The 16820-nt window shown below is 35.0% G+C and overlaps 2 protein-coding genes across 4 annotated transcripts; both read left to right on the top strand.

The window, feature by feature from the left end:
* Window positions 1-3894: 3894 nt before the first annotated feature.
* Window positions 3895-9576, top strand: LOC140810139 (calcium-transporting ATPase 4, endoplasmic reticulum-type-like). Of its 2 annotated transcripts, none has more exons than XM_073167966.1 (9): window positions 3895-4031; window positions 4219-5728; window positions 6070-6142; window positions 6228-6349; window positions 6794-7075; window positions 7182-7565; window positions 7831-7940; window positions 8388-8616; window positions 8702-9576. In XM_073167966.1, the coding sequence occupies exons 2-9, from the start codon at window positions 4301-4303 to the stop codon at window positions 9281-9283; spliced, it is 3210 nt and encodes a 1069-aa protein (XP_073024067.1). In that variant the 5' UTR covers window positions 3895-4031; window positions 4219-4300; the 3' UTR covers window positions 9284-9576. The 2 variants fall into 2 exon arrangements, with proteins under 2 accessions (XP_073024067.1, XP_073024066.1); XM_073167965.1 differs by having other exon boundaries at window positions 3896-4049.
* Window positions 9577-11683: 2107 nt separating this feature from the next.
* LOC140809498 (protein GAMETOPHYTE DEFECTIVE 1-like) lies at window positions 11684-16097 on the top strand. Of its 2 annotated transcripts, XM_073167155.1 has the most exons (7): window positions 11684-12215; window positions 12296-12373; window positions 12452-12532; window positions 13948-14102; window positions 14272-14930; window positions 15051-15566; window positions 15820-16097. In XM_073167155.1, the coding sequence occupies exons 1-7, from the start codon at window positions 11775-11777 to the stop codon at window positions 15939-15941; spliced, it is 2052 nt and encodes a 683-aa protein (XP_073023256.1). In that variant the 5' UTR covers window positions 11684-11774; the 3' UTR covers window positions 15942-16097. The 2 variants fall into 2 exon arrangements, with proteins under 2 accessions (XP_073023256.1, XP_073023255.1); XM_073167154.1 differs by having other exon boundaries at window positions 14272-15566.
* The last annotated feature ends 723 nt before the right edge of the window (window positions 16098-16820 follow it).

Here is a 16820-nt window from a genome sequence, read left to right as displayed (position 1 = left end):
AATTAATATCTCGTAGAAACATTTGAATAATGGCTCTTATCCATGCATTGTTCAAATGCTTAATCTTCCGCGATTGAATTCATGATGAATTATTTGCTTATTATTTAATAAATTGTCGCACTCCATGTTTTGGGATGTATATTTATTTAATTTTAAATAAGTCGATTACCGTGTGTGCAAGACACATAACGCATACAACACATAATTGTCACATGCATACCAAATGTGTGCAGGAAAGTTTTGCCACAAGAAAGTTATATTGAGCATAAACTTTGCGCTTAATAGATGAATTTCAAATCAATGTATTTTAAATGTATTTTTGTTGTTTAGAGAAGTAATACTATAAACTTTAAATTCATCCCTTACACATTTATATAGTATTATAATGATATATTAGAAGTTCACTGAATAATGATGTCATTTGAATTTCATTCTGCTTTGAATTACTAATATATAGAAAAAGAACGCGTGTATTTAAGATTTAATATATTATTTCATTATTAACAATAAAACTAATCGAAATCCATAGACTTCAAATCAATCTCCCCAAATACACACTTAAAAAATAGATGTTATAATGAAACAAAATACTACATATTTAAACTTGGCAAATAAACTTGTGTGAGACGGTCTCGTATGTCGTATTTTGTTAGACGGATCTCTTATTTGAATCTACCATGAAAAAGTATTATTTTTTATTGTGAATATCGTAGGGTTGACTCGTCTCACAGATAAAGATTCGTGATACCATCTCACAACAAACCTATTCTTTAAACTTTGAGAGAACAACGAATAAGGCTAGCTCAGGTGGGTGGAACCTAGATCGACGTAGATCTGGTGTCGATTAAATAGAGATTAGATTTTGAAAAGATCATTAAAACACACTTCAAAGATAATCTCCAATCTTTTGTGCTAATATTAAATTATCGGGTTTAAATACCGTGAAGTTTCAGATAATGGAAGCATCTACGAATTATTGGATTTAAATGTTGCATTTGAATTAATGTATTTGAAATTTGTTAATTTTCAAAGTTAATAACCTCAACGAAGAAAAATCAAATTCATCTCTTATTTATTTACACTATATTTATGTTAATCACAATGAGTTTTAAATAACTATATATGATATTCTAAAATTTTGAAATTCATCGTGTTTTGCTCAATTGTACTTGAGATGAGTCTGAATTTTTTTTTCTTTTAAGTTATTAAACAACGAAAATATATTCGAATTTCAAATCCCATCCACACACTCTATTCCAGGGAATACAAACAAGTAAGCATCGAATTAAGTATTAATTATGTGTCAATCTGTTAAAAACAATTATGCGATAATAATGAAAAATGACAATAAATTTAAATTCATATCCCGATTACATGGATGGGTGAGATGAAATTTTGATTAAAAAAATTATACGATTATTAAAATATTTAACTTGGATGTGAAATGGTTCAATATGTTTGTTTTTTAATGCAATACTTTGATGATGTATGTTAAATAATTGATATATAGATAAATAATAATTACAACTAAACATTGATTATAGGAAAAGAAAGGGGTTATTCATCGCGAAGTAAACGAGGACGTAAGAGTGTTATAAAATAATCGATAATGGTTATTTATTTTATTTTATCAAAATAAATTTCATATAAATATTGTAAAAATTATATATATATATATATATATATATATATATATATATATACACAGTATCATTTTACTCGGAACAAACAAAAGTGAAATTTCGTTAGAATTTCTTGCAATTAATTACCCAGGAAAACGACCAATGGTTTTTTTGGAATCTGTAAAGTCTAAATAAAATTATATCGCTGCCATCAAGTCAATGGATGTGATATAGTCGTCTGTTTGGTTTGGCTTCTTAGTCTCCCAAGCTTTGGCAAAAATTTGTGTGTGATGGTCTTACGAATAGTATTTGTGAAACGGATCTCATATTTGAATTATTCATAAAAAATATTATTTTTATACTAAAAGTATTACTTTTTATTGTTAATATGAGTAGGATTGAACCGTCTCACAGATTAAGATCCGTGAGACGGTCTCACATGAGACTCACTCTCATCATATTAATTTTTCAGTTAAATATTATTCCAGATAATTTACCAATATATATATAGAAAAATAAAATGTGGAATATTTGATAAAATATAAAAAATTAAATAATATATATTTGTAGTGATAAAAATAATAATCATAAACAAACTATAACATGGAAAAGTTGCCCTTCGTGGCGGATCCAACGACCTCAATGCGAGACTTGAAGATCACACATAAGGGCAGTGGTTCGAAAAATAATCTATCAACATATCTAAGAGTCTTTGTCTATACGTTTTTGCTATTTTTTTCTAAAAATATTTACTCAAATATTGGAACGTTGATATTTTTTTTGTTTTAATTACAATCACGTTGGGGTGTAATAATTGCTTCTATTTGGTAAATTAATCGAAACATGATATTCACGCTACTATACGGTTGAAAATATTAGAGTTTCACCATTAATACCAGTTATAGTTTTTGGTAAAGTGACAAGCGCTAAGTCTTACAATTGGTATCACAGTCAATGTCACGGGTTCGATTCTCGTTGATTGCAAAAAATGTAATTATTGAGATGAAAATTGTTGAAGTGAAATAATTATTTTTAATTAATAGATCAATCGAAACGAAGTATTCGAACTGACGTACGATTAAAAAAATTATAGTTGTATCATCATTAACTATAATTTTTTTTATAAAAGGATAAATACATGATGTAAATATAACATAAAATAACTTCCAAGAAACTTTCAACTTCAATTATTATTTCTATCGAATCTTCATTGGTTATTTTCCATGAAAAAAGTTGGGTTGTTAATTAAAAAAAATTTCCCCTACAAGCAAATAGCATCTCAAGAAAGTAATATGCTTTCATTCGAAACGTCGCCGTGCATCAATTTTCTTTTTTTATCCTCAGCGAAACCCCCTCGAAGTTTCCTTAATTTATATATATTAATAAAATGTCTTAATTCTTAATTAATTCTAGAGAGCAGCCCGCTACCCTGTTCGCACCCACAGCCCTTCGCCAGAGCTCCTCCCACTCATAATCAGACAAGTGTAAAGTTGATGGCGTGGCGTCAAATTTGCAACGTGGGGTTTTATGATTGGTTCCGATCCGTGGGACACGTCTACACGAAGGAAAAGGTTCTTACTGGGGGAAGGAAGTAATGACTATGGCCACTCCCTAAATAATCGGAAAACCAATTTTACCCTCACTTATTTTTCAAAAGTTGATTTTTATATCTTTATTTTTTGTTAATGAAATAATTATTATTATAGATTTTGGTTATATTTTTAGGATCGGTTATAACTTATTTCATTGACGAAAAATAAACACATAATACATTTACATATATACACACATTTACATAAATATGGCAACCTCAACTATTTAATCTTATATTTGAGTAGGTTTTTTGTAAGACGGTCTCACGAGTTTTTATCTGTAAAACGGGTCAATCATACCGATATTCACAATAAAAAGTAATAATTTTTTATGCATAATCTAAATAAGAGACCTGTCTCACAAAATACGACCCGTGAGATCGTATCACACTTTTGTCTTTAAATTTTGATTATATTTTTACGATCAGTTATAACTTATTTCTTGAAGAAAAATAAACACTTAATATATTTACATATACATATATTTACATAAATAGGGCAACCTCAACTATTTAATCTATTTATATGATTACAATGTGAGCAAAAAAAAAAAGTTGATGAAATTAGTTTTTGAAAATTCTGTAATTTGACGTATGTTGTGATATTGGGGGAGTGGTGATAGCAATAATTTATAGTTGATCAACTCGCTTGATGGGTTGTACTTTGTCGTTAATAAATGGTACAGATCCCAGCGACATTACCCATTAACAAAGGAAGGAAACCCTCTCCGTCTGGAGGTACGAAGAGAAAGCGATTTGAAACCCTCACACGCTTCATCTCTGTTAAAGTTCTAAGCCAGAATTTTATTTGAGAGTTGGTAAGGGGGCGACATAGGGTAAATTTTCCACTTTCGTTTATATTTTTTGTGTAATGTTGTGGATTTGGTGGATCGGTCGGTTTTGAGTTTTTACTTTATGGGTAGATGTTGTGTTAATGCATTTTGACGGCTTTAATCATGGTTGTTTGAATTTTTATTTAATTTTTGGGCTTCACTCTTTTTACAGGTTTAATCAATTATATTGTGGCATTCGGGTGGTTGTCTGGTTCGACATTTTTTCATTAGGTGGATTGATTCCTGATTCGTTGATGGGAAAAGGAGGGCAGGATTTTGGTAGAAGTGAGAGTTTGGATGATAAGAGAGAGCCAAAAGGGGACTACTATCCAGCTTGGGCCAAAGATGTGAGCGAGTGTCAAGCGCAGTATCAAGTAGACAAGGAGTATGGGTTGTCTGCTGATGATGTTAGAAAAAGGAGGCAGATCCATGGGTTCAATGAGCTGGAGAAACACGAGGGGCCTTCGATTCTAAGGTTGATTCTGGATCAGTTTAATGATACGTTAGTGAGGATTTTACTTGTGGCAGCGGTAGTCTCATTTGTGTTGGCGTGGTATGATGGGGATGAAGGTGGTGAGATGGAGATCACAGCTTTCGTGGAGCCATTGGTTATCTTCTTGATATTGATTGTGAATGCGATAGTTGGAGTTTGGCAGGAGAACAATGCGGAGAAAGCTTTGGAAGCATTGAAGGAAATCCAGTCAGAACATGCCAGTGTTATTCGAGAGGGTAGAAAAATTTCCCATTTGCCAGCGAAAGAGCTTGTTCCAGGAGATATTGTGGAGTTGAGAGTTGGAGATAAGATTCCGGCAGATATGAGGGTTTTAAGTTTGATTAGCTCAACCCTCCGAGTTGAACAAGGGTCGTTAACTGGAGAAAGCGAGGCAGTGAGTAAAACTACCAAGGCTGTTGCGGAGGATGTCGATATTCAGGGTAAGAAGAGTATGGTGTTTGCTGGAACAACTGTGGTAAACGGGAATTGTGTTTGCTTGGTGACTCAGATTGGGATGAGTACAGAGATTGGAAAGGTGCACTCACAGATTCACGAGGCATCCCAAAGTGAGGATGATACGCCTTTGAAGAAGAAGTTGAATGAGTTTGGAGAGGTTTTAACTGCTATAATTGGCGTGATTTGTGCTTTGGTATGGTTGATTAACGTAAAATACTTCCTTTCATGGGAGTTTGTTGACGGTTGGCCCAGAAATTTCAAGTTCTCATTTGAGAAGTGCACTTACTACTTTGAGATTGCTGTTGCACTGGCGGTTGCTGCTATTCCAGAAGGTTTACCTGCTGTTATTACAACTTGCTTGGCACTTGGGACGCGCAAGATGGCTGCTAAAAATGCTCTAGTTCGCAAGTTGCCGAGTGTTGAAACCCTTGGCTGCACCACTGTTATTTGCTCTGATAAAACTGGCACTTTGACCACTAATCAGATGGCAGTGGCAAAACTTGTTGCTATGGGTTCTGAGGCAAACAAGGTTCGATCATTTGACGTACAAGGAACTACTTATAACCCTTTTGATGGTAAAATCCAGAACTGGACAGAGGGTCAATTAGATCCAAACCTCATGATGATTGCTAAAATTGCTTCTATTTGTAATGATGCGAATGTCGAAAAATCTGGGCACGACAAATCTGAGCATTGTGTCGCCAATGGAATGCCAACCGAAGCAGCACTTAAGGTATTGGTTGTTGTAACCATTAAGTAACAAACAGTATGAGTAAACTACATTGTACTGAATTCCGAAGAGGTGTTTTTATCAAAATATTATATTGTTATTTGTTGCTCTTACTATCAACCTTGTGCCTGGCTAAATTAGGCCCAGTTTCTAATTTCTGGAAGTTGTGATTCCTGTAAATGAGCAAGCAGTTCTTTTTCTGTCATGTTCCATTTATTTGCAAATATTTATTGGCTGTGAATAATTAGCACATCTTTTGAGTTCAAATTTTACATTCTTTTGTTACCGCTTAAGCTTTGGCTTTCTGAATATTTCATAAAGGATAAGCATCTGATATTTTTCAGGTTCTGGTGGAGAAAATGGGCTTTCCACGTGAGTTAGGTTCTAGTACCTCTTCAGAATATGATGGTATTTTAAGTAAGTTATTCTCATGCCTTGCAAAATTATTTTGAACCAGTTAATTTTATTTTATACTGATGAAGTTACTACTGGGTCATCTAAGGGTGCTCCTACAAATGGAATAAAATTGAACAGCGGATTGCCACCCTTGAGTTTGATCGTGATAGAAAATCCATGGGGGTCATTGTAAGTTCCAACTCAGGAAAAAAACTGCTACTTGTAAAGGTACATCTCTTATCTCCAGTTATGCTTGTATAATTCGAGTCAACTTTACTGGTACAAATTCCAATGAGGATAACTAGGACGTTTTTGTTTACTTATTACTTGTGATGTGACTTTTTTTTTGCGATCCTTAATTAGCATTCTTCCCTGAATTGGAGAAGGGATCAGATCTTCTTCTTTGCGTCAGTCAATTTCATTATTTAGGTGAATTGTTCTCTGTAACAAAATTTCATTGAAGAATATGCAACCAAACTGACATCAAAATATTCTTGGGTGGGAAGTTAGCAGTTCTCTGTGTTTCCATTCTCTTTCATGTTTTTGCTTCATAAATGTTTGACAACTTAGGAAGCAAGCTGTGCATTGCTTTGATTTTCAATTTTCTTGGATGTTTGTTTCATGTCATATATGTTTGATGAGTCTGGAAATTTTTTTTATACAATTTTGCAGGGTGCAGTTGAGAATTTACTGGAAAGAAGCTCCTACGTGCAACTGCTTGATGGTTCTATAGCAGAATTAAATCAAAGTTCGAGGGAAAATATATTAAAGAGCCTTAATGAAATGTCAACACGTGCATTAAGGGTTTTGGGTTTTGCATACACGGATACCCTTCCAGAATTTACGACATATAATGGCAGTGAAGACCATCCAGCTCATGAACTCTTAACGAACCCTGCAAACTACTCGTCAATTGAGAGCAAATTAATTTTTGTTGGCTTAGCTGGTTTAAGAGTAATTTTCTATCTTTATCATTCACTAATTTTCTTCAACTCCATCTCTCTTGAGACTGATAACCAACTTCTTGCTGACCTCCATAACTTTGTTTGTATTGTCTAAGGATCCTCCAAGGAAAGAAGTGCCTCAAGCAATTGAGGATTGCAGAACAGCTGGCATTCGAGTTATGGTGATCACTGGAGATAACAAAGATACAGCTGAAGCCATTTGTCATGAAATAGGTGTTTTTGGCCGTGACGAGACAATCAGTTCAAGAAGTTTAACAGGAAAAGAATTTATGGAGCTTTCTGGTCTTGACAAAGAGAGGCATTTAGCGCAAAGTGGAGGGCTTCTTTTCTCCAGGGCTGAACCAAGACACAAACAAGAAATAGTGAGGTTGCTCAAAGAATCAGGTGAGGTTGTTGCAATGACAGGGGATGGAGTGAATGATGCACCTGCCCTGAAATTGGCTGATATAGGGATAGCAATGGGCATTGCTGGGACTGAGGTAATCTCATTGAAATGAAAAACCAAGGTCAAACTGTATTCATTAAATGTTGTTGAACATGTGCGATATGTATCTCATGTTGTCTTTGCATATTCGCTGTTTTATACTTCAATTATGGCTTTGTTGAACCGTCATTTTACCTTCGGACTTATGTGATTAGAGGCCTATCTGGACACCATGTAGAGTTTTGCATGTTCCAAGACATTCAGTTATACAAGTGGTAAATTGCCCAAGTTTAAATCTTTATTCTTGTCCGGCTTTCTAGGTTGCAAAGGAAGCTTCTGACATGGTTTTATCAGATGATAATTTCAGCACAATTGTTGCAGCAGTTGGTGAAGGCAGATCTATTTATAATAACATGAAGGCATTTATCAGGTTAGACTTTATACTAGCTGTTCGTTCCCCATCATCTTCACTTTTAATTTCTCGGTAGTTTCTACAAGAGCAAGTATAATTTTCTATATTTTTTAAATGTTTTATATTGTCAAATTATTGTAATTAATTTGTTATAAGAGTGGGAAGCTCGTGATTAATCATGTAGAATGACAATGTTGCAGCAATTTGGTCGTGGAAAGAGATAAATTTTATCATAAGAGATATTGATCTAGCTTGGATAAATCCCTTTTATATGTCACAAAAGAACTCGCAGTTTCTCTCAGTGGATTGGAAATGTTATGCTTACCTCATTTTAGGTTGTCCCATTCAAATTCGAAAAGAGAAGGGCTACACTGCGATTTTAGTTTTTAGCTCGCCGTAAATGATGTTTTGCGTAGCCGAATAATCCTTTCCAGCAGCTGTATGTGAAGTGTTTTTCTGTTGCAGGTACATGATCTCCTCGAACATTGGCGAAGTTGCCTCCATATTCTTAACTGCCGCTTTAGGCATTCCGGAAGGTCTGATTCCAGTTCAACTTCTGTGGGTTAACTTGGTAACTGATGGACCACCAGCTACTGCATTGGGTTTCAATCCACCAGACAAGGATATAATGAAGAAACCACCTAGAAGAAGTGACGATTCATTGATCAGTCCATGGATTCTCTTCCGTTATTTGGTATATACATGTTCGTTATCATTTTCTTTTCAACTTTCACATCTCATCTCAAAATTTTAAATACTTCATGTAAAATATGATTCAGGTGATTGGATCATATGTTGGCCTAGCAACTGTCGGGATATTCATCATTTGGTACACTCATTCCTCGTTCTTGGGCATCAACCTCGTCGGAGATGGCCACAGCCTTGTCACTTATTCTCAACTAGCTAACTGGGGCCAGTGCCACACCTGGCAGAATTTTTCAGTCTCACCCTTCACAGCTGGAACACTGGAGTTCAAATTTGATGACCCGTGCGACTACTTCCATGAGGGCAAAGTGAAGGCCATGACTCTCTCTCTCTCTGTATTAGTTGCCATTGAAATGTTTAATTCACTCAATGCACTATCTGAAGATGGGAGCCTCGTTTCAATGCCGCCCTGGGTCAATCCATGGCTCCTTTTGGCTATGTCAGTCTCCTTTGGCTTGCATTTCTTAATCCTATATGTACCTTTCCTTGCTAGAATATTCGGGATCGTACCTCTCAGTTTAAACGAATGGTTGTTGGTTCTGGCCGTCGCTTTGCCTGTGATTTTAATCGATGAAATTCTCAAGTTTGTGGGTAGATGCACGAGTGGGATCCGAACTTCAAACGCAAGGAGGTCTTCAAAGCAAAAAGCCGAGTGAAGAAAACATTACAGATTTTTTCATATATTATTATTTCGCACTGTCCTCTACTCTCAAAAACCTTCTCCATATGAATGGAAAGTAAAATAGGAAGCAAGGGGTTTGCTTGACTCTACAGATTTTAATAAATTGGTTAGCCATTGTAAAAACTCTTGAGATGTAGGATGGAGTAGAAGTTTTAACACGTATGTTTAACCTTGTGATGATGATTTGCCCTTAATTTCTGGGCAGAAATTAATCTCTTTTTACTCGAATGGAACGAGATATGGTATGGAACTAACTTTTATTCTTTCTTTGAGGATTTTAGTTTTGTATCCCATAACCATTAGTATAATAGTGCTATTTTTGTTTTCCCAAACATTATCATTATTATTTGGAAAAAAGTAAAACACTAGTATTATCTTAGTATAAAGCCGTTTTTTTTCATGACAGAATAAAACAAAACTAATTGAAAATTACACACAAAATTTGATCAAGACAAAATATCCTAATATAGTTGCACATTACAACTATACACAAAAAACTCTTGTGAGACGGTCTAGTGAGTCAATTTTATGAGACGTATATTCTATTTAGGATATCCATTGAAAAAATATTATTTTTTATACCAAAAATATTACTTTTTATTGTAAATATGAGCAGAGTTAACCTGTCTTACGAATAAAGATCGTTGAAATTGTCTCACAATAAACCTATAACTATAACATGTAAGCTTTTTTCTCCTAAAATATATATCTTCGTAATAATTTTTTTTATGAAAAACATATTATAGTGTCAGTTTGCTGAAATTTCGGTACGATATCGGTAAAATAATGTCATACCTAAAATATATATAAAAAATTTATTATCTTATAATTCCAAGACCAGTGATCACCAATACTAAACAAATCTCTCATGACAATCAAAGAGACCATTAAAAATATATACAAAACAAATTCATCAAGACAATAAACATCAATCGCAACATGTGTCTGGAGATCCAAGACATCAATGAACACAATAAACTTCAACAGCAATACGTGCGACTTCTTCATCCGCTATCTTGCAACAATGTTTTAAGTCCTGTGATTTCTGAAGCTTGTCCGCTTCTTAACAAGTTGAGGCCCAACATCTAGTCCTTTAGCAAGCTGCAAGGTTAGGTGATATAAATAAGACTTCTCAACAGTTTAAATTCTCAACTATGAGTCGAAGTTGTTTCACTGAACTTTGGTTTGGACTATTCCAACATGATGAGTCTGATATATATCGTTTTATACAAAAAAAAAAAAGATACTTTATATTTTTTAAAAATTTAACTTTATCATTTAAAAATATTATATATTTTTTAATTTATATATATCATTTCGGTATTTCAGTAGATACTGCTGAAAATTCAAATTTTATACCATTACCATACCGAATATTTCGATAAATTCGTTATTTTTCGGCACAGTAACCTCGATATATCAAAAATTCAATATTTTTCTTCATCCATAATTATAATACATTTTTCACAAAAGTTAGCATACTTGAAAGTATATCTATATTAATATAAAAATACATATCGAGTGCCAAAAAATACTAAAATAGAAATAATAGGGCTGACAGAAAAATAAATTTGGTTTCCCAGTGTTTCACTTTCAAAAATAAAAAAATATGCTTGCATCATTGAACAAAGTGTGATAATGAAATACTGTATTATTAAACAAAGTGTGATAATGAAATGAAATGTTGGTATTTAACTTATCATTCCTTTTTTTAATGATTATATTGCATACATCATTGTTCAATAAATTACAACCAATCAATAAAGTTAAATTAATCACAAATAATTCATATTTTTTAATGTTATATCTGAATAAAAACTATTTTTAATCCTCAGTCAACACAAATCTTTTTCCTATATTATCAAATAATATAACTAAACAAGAAATCGTTTGTCACATCGGTTAGCGCTTTTCTTAAATCCACAAGATACATTTCAATTTTATTAATTTTAAATTCTAAATTATTATAAATTTAAAAATATATATTATAATAATTTAAAATAAACATATTTGCAAAATACACATATATATATATATATATTCATACATAGCTATAATATAAATATACTTACATCCGCTATTTAAATACATATTTATATTATCAACATGGGCGAGGCTAAAAAAAATTGGACAAAAATTTAGGTGAGACAGTCTCATGAGTCTTATTTTGTGAGACAAATTTTTTATTTGGAACATCCATGAAAAATTACTTTTTATGTTAAGTGTATTATTTTTTATTGTGAATATTAATAAGATTAATTAATCTCATAATAAAAATTCGTGAGACAGTCTCACAAAAAACCTAATAAAAAAATCGAAGTTTTGTTAATGTCCGTGTACTACATGAATATTATTTATTTATCCCTTGTATAAAGCACAAAACCAACTTTAACTATTCGGCTCGTCGCGCCGCCGAACTGTGTCCTCGCCCTCCGCCTCCGCCTCCGCATCCGCCGTACGATAACATGGGATTCTTCGACCTGAACATAGTCTACCATGAATCCGACCGCCGCGTCACCGATAAATCCTCCCTCAAATCCCGACGTCTCAGGCTCGCTTTTAAAGCCATGGAGTTCGGATACACCGGCATCGCATACAACCGTACCCTCAAAGGCGTCATGTCCGAATCCGACCGCTGCTCCACACCTCTCTTCCCCATATCCTCTATCTTAAAGCTCGTTCCTTCATCTTCTGCCCTATCGGCTGCCGTCAAGTTCCATCGTGAACTCCTGAAGGTCTCCGTTTCCGCTCCTTTTCGTCAATACACACGGATTACTGTAATTGTCGATAGTCCCTCCCAAGTCGCGGCTCTCAATGTTGGAAACCCCGTTCTCAAAAGCTATGATATTGCTGCTGTTAGACCTTTGAATCAGAGCGCATTCGATCAGGCCTGCCAAACATCCGAGGTCCGTTTATTTCTGCAGACATGAATTGTGTGGTTAAATCTTTAACTGATTTGGTGTTTTTGGGGTGGTTGCATGCGCAGGTGGATATAATTGCAATTGATTTCTCCGAGAAGTTGCCGTTCAGGTTGAAGCAACCTATGGTCAAAACTGCTATAAAGGTTGATCCTTTGTTGCATTATTTTTGTTTATGGTCCTGAATATCTGCTTTTGGAGTCTCACTTAATTTTGGTGTACAGCGTGGGGTGTACTTTGAGATTACATACTCAGGTCTGCTTGGTGATGCACAATCAAGGCGGCTTATGATATCCAATAGCAAGGTCAGTTTATAGCATCCCACAGGTCTTATTATGATATTTCTGTATTGGCGAATATTAAGATCAAGTTTTGGGACAAGAATCCCATGACATGACTGAGTTATGCCCGTATGTTTTTTTATATTGAAATTTGAATATATAAGGATTAGCTGTTGTACGAGTTTGATAAAACTACAATGGTGGCTACTCTGTTTTAAATAGTAGTTTGACTTCTGGGATCTGGTTGTTCACTTCTGTGGAGGGTTATGTGGCTCAGTTCATGACATCATATAATGAAACGTGCAAAAGATTTCATCTTTGGGTAATATCTGAAGCTTATCCTGGCATCTCTGTTGTATTGAGGTGCACATTGAAATTTTTAAATGCAGGGACTCATGGCTTTTAGTTGGGCAGGCTTAATCTGTAGAATTAGGTGCACGGATTAGTTATTCTTGGCTTGGTAAATTGGTCCTAAGTCAAATCCGGGGCATATTAGGTCTCTTGAATCATGGTCCATGGAGTCTCTTAATTAACTTGGTAAAAAATGTAATTTGTACTCGAAAAGTGAAATATTACCAGTAGAAGTTTTTTAGTACAGCGTAAGTTTTGAATCAGTACCACTCGTTAAAGTTCTGTTCTTGCTCACATTCAAGTTGGGCTACCTATTTAAGGGGAAAATTACCGAAATCGTCCAATAAGTTGGTCTATTTTAGATTGACACTTTGAGTGGTCAACATTAATTTAGCAGTGATTAGCACAGTAAGTTGGTTCGTTTTTTTTTTGTTTCTATTCTTATTTGCGGGAATACTAACTTTGCGCCTGACATGTCGACGATATCCGTTGTCACACCATCATTGTCCGGCTCCACGCAAATACTCCGACGAAATAGGACTAAAAATTATTGCATCAAAATCAAATTTTGACTCTTAAAGACAAAATCCTTAATGGTTTAGTTTACAGGACGAATTTTTCTGTTTTCCCACCCATGTAATTAATTATTGGTGTATGTTCAGTAGCTGAAATCTTAGGATTATACCATCCCAAACTCCTATGTTACTAGACCATGTCGCCACAGCAGTGGAGTGCCCGTTGAGTCTTATTCCATGCAATTTGTTCTGTTTATTGCACCTGTATGTTCTCTGTCAGACAGCAGCAGAATATGTCGAGTCATTTTTTATGCAATTTGTCATGTTCATCGCATGTCTCTCTCTGCCTGTTGAGTCATATTCCATGCAATTTGTTCTGTTTATTGCACCTTACGTTCTCTCTCTCTCACAGCAGCAGAATATGTGGAGTCATTGTTTATGCAATTTGTCATGTTCATTGCATCTCTCTCTCTCTCTCTATTTCTGTTTGCACATGTGTTGAGTGAGTGTGATATGGGGAAGTGAGGTTCAAGTTTCACTCTGTTAAATCTTGCTGACCCCTCAAGCTTCCAGATGCTTGTTGATTGGACACGAGGGAAGAATCTAATTTTCTCTAGTTCTGCCTCTTCTGCAATGGAGCTTAGAGGACCTCAGGATGTGTCGAATTTGTTTTTTTTACTTGGGCTTTCTATAGAACATGCTAAAGCGGCAATTTCCAAGAACTGCAGGTATGCATATTTACCGAGCCTTAGTCTATCTCCTGATTTTGTCCCATTTTCCTGATGTATGCAATTTTTCTGCCTGATCACACTCAAATAAAGCTTTAAGAATTCAACAATTCTCAGTTCCATCTTGTTCCGTTATTCTGATGGATGCAATTTTTTTCCCCTGTGGCAGATCTCTCCTAGCTAATGCATTGAGGAAAAAACAATTCTATAAGGAGACTGTTAAGGTTGAAGAAATACTATCACATGGGCAAGTTAATTTAAAGCATCATGCATTTGATGAGTGGCTTAAATGGGATCCTATTTCTAGTGGTGAGGGAGATTTGCTGCTAGATGACATGGAGAAGTCTTTCTCCTTGTCGAACTGTACAATCAAAACTGTAAAAATGATCGACTTTACCTCATCTCTGAATGGTATGCCTGCGCATGGGCTGCAGGTCAAAGATCTTATTTCTAGGGCTAAGACATTGCCTGAACCACCAGATACTGGCAAGCACTTATCTGATGCGATGGAGACTGAGGAGGCTGTTGCAGTTAGTGAGAAGCTTGAAGAGGAGAATGGTCTCAATACTTTCTCGGAAGAGCAACCCAGCCAGGTCATTAATCAAGGTGACTATCATGCTTTGAGTACAGAAGAACATTGTGGAACTGTTCTCTTTCCTGGATGTCAAATTTCATCACATGGAGTCACAATTGTACATTCAGCCTCTGGTTTCAAGGAATCAAAAGTGTCATTAGATTCTCTTCCGAATGAACTAGTTTCTACTATTCCTCTGTCTGAAGAGGGTCAAACTTCTCTAGGTGATGAGGAGATAAGATATCAAATATCTGGTATGAAAGATTCTGAAATTATGCCCATTAAGTCCGGCACTTCAAATTTTTTTTCAAAACTAGAAGAAACTGTATTAGTTTCAAGTAATGAACTAACTTATTCAAATGCCCTGGAACCAGATGTTGTTGCAACTGTAGCACAATTACAAGATAGGAAATCACAAATTTGCGGTGGAAGTGTTTTACCTGGCAATGAGCAAGTTCATATTATCACACTGAGTGACAAAAGTATCACCGTTGCTGAAAATCATTTATCTAATGGTTTCCTCAGTCCCTCAGATAATTCTAGTGTCTCTAACTTACAAGTGGAAGAATCCGATGTCAAAAATAGCCTTGAGATAAGCACCTATGTCCAGGAAGGTGTTGTATATGATCAAGTTTCGAACAAGGTCATCAATAAAAGCAAAAGAGAGGGGTCATTGGCATCATCTGATCTAGCTGTACAAGTCTGTACGGAGAGAAAAGAAAACAAAGAAATGGCATATAGTTCTGTTGCTTTAGATATTAAATTAACCGTCGATGGATCTTTTAATCTGGTGACAAATCTCGATGAGCCAATTTCAGAGAATGTGATGGGTAAACGGAAGCAAGTAGACTCTGTCACTGTATGCCAGGGGTTTGGTAAATCACTAGCAGGTAGAATTCTGTTCTGTCTTAGTCGTCTCTACATTTTAGTCCCAATTTCTAACAAAGATCCATTTTTTATTTTCCCTCAAAATCTTGAATTGTTCTGTTCCTTCTGATGTGAAATTTTTTTAAAGCTCTCTGCCTAGTTCTATGTCATTTAATCTATTTTTGTTCCGCTAGTGATAACTTGCACCTTAAGACATAATGTCAGTGGAACTTTTTTTAATTTTGTAATGCTGAGTTGTGTTTTCATCACTTTCAGGAGGCAAAAGAAGAAAACGGAATGCTCTTCATCAACCTTTTTTATTTACTTTCAAGCACTTCTTGAAACCCAGCCATTGTAAGAGGAAGGCTCGAAAGTTAAAGCCTCTAACTAGTATTTGATTCTTAACATTTATAAAGAAGCGGTGTAGGATCAAATTATCCCAAATAGGGGTCGATTTTGTATTTAGATCGATGAGAATGGAGTTGTAAGTATTTAACTTGTCGATATTTATTTATTATTTTTATGCTTTCTCATTGAGAGGCAAAATTGATCAATGCAACTTGCTAACTTAAGATGATTGACATTTGAATGTAGTAGATGTTGGCTGTAGTCGTTGTTCTAGTTGAATTTTGGTGGTTTTCGTTCCAGTTCTGTCATCATAGATTCATGCTACTTTTGCCGTTAACTGGAACTGATATTGCCTCAATGTATTGATGATCTCGAGGACTTCTAATTTGCTGGATTTTGAAAGCATTAGTAGCGATTATGTTCCTCTTATTGTAGTGTGTGGTCTTATGGTATTTTTGGACTTCGAGAATACCTGAGACTTAGAGTAAAAATGAGAGAAAAAAGTGGTGTGATGGAATATATGTGCTCGGTATACCTTGCTCATGTCTCTTGCGACTGCCGAAGGAAGAATTTATTGGTTTTTGCTCAATGGCATTTGATTCCCATTTTAAAATGAAAGTCTTAGAAATGGTTAGGCCACCCTATGTCCCTTTTAACTGTTAGATGTCATAGAGTTGCTGATTAAAAGCTAATGCTTTGCATGTGCTGGTAGGACATACACCTCTCAATGGAAAACTAAAGTGTCATTTTGTTTTATTTTTTTAATTTTAAATTTAAATTTAGACAGCGGCTCCAGGCGATTGCTTTCTACCTTATTCAATGCCTTTTCCAACATAGCAGGGGCTGCTTGGCATGAAACTGCTTGTCGAAACTAGTATTGCCAGTTATTTGCAAAGTGTTGGATCCAAGTTATTATTTCTTCTCAAGTG

The sequence above is a fragment of the Primulina eburnea genome, chromosome 13, assembly GCF_022965805.1.
Source record: "Primulina eburnea isolate SZY01 chromosome 13, ASM2296580v1, whole genome shotgun sequence".
In the NCBI taxonomy this organism is placed as follows: domain Eukaryota; kingdom Viridiplantae; phylum Streptophyta; class Magnoliopsida; order Lamiales; family Gesneriaceae; genus Primulina; species Primulina eburnea.
Note: the sequence above shows the minus strand (reverse complement) of the source record. Positions and strands in the feature narration are given on the sequence as shown.

Coding starts and splice junctions, on each gene's coding strand:
- LOC140810139 (XM_073167966.1), top strand. CDS start 4,301: ATGGGAAAAGGAGGGCAGGATTTTGGTAGAAGTGAGAGTTTGGATGAT. Junction 7,076..7,181: donor TTGGCTTAGCTGGTTTAAGA/GTAATTTTCTAT, acceptor GTATTGTCTAAG/GATCCTCCAAGGAAAGAAGT. Junction 7,941..8,387: donor AACATGAAGGCATTTATCAG/GTTAGACTTTAT, acceptor TTTCTGTTGCAG/GTACATGATCTCCTCGAACA.
- LOC140809498 (XM_073167154.1), top strand. CDS start 11,775: ATGGGATTCTTCGACCTGAACATAGTCTACCATGAATCCGACCGCCGC. Junction 12,374..12,451: donor TGGTCAAAACTGCTATAAAG/GTTGATCCTTTG, acceptor TTTGGTGTACAG/CGTGGGGTGTACTTTGAGAT. Junction 15,567..15,819: donor GTTTGGTAAATCACTAGCAG/GTAGAATTCTGT, acceptor CATCACTTTCAG/GAGGCAAAAGAAGAAAACGG.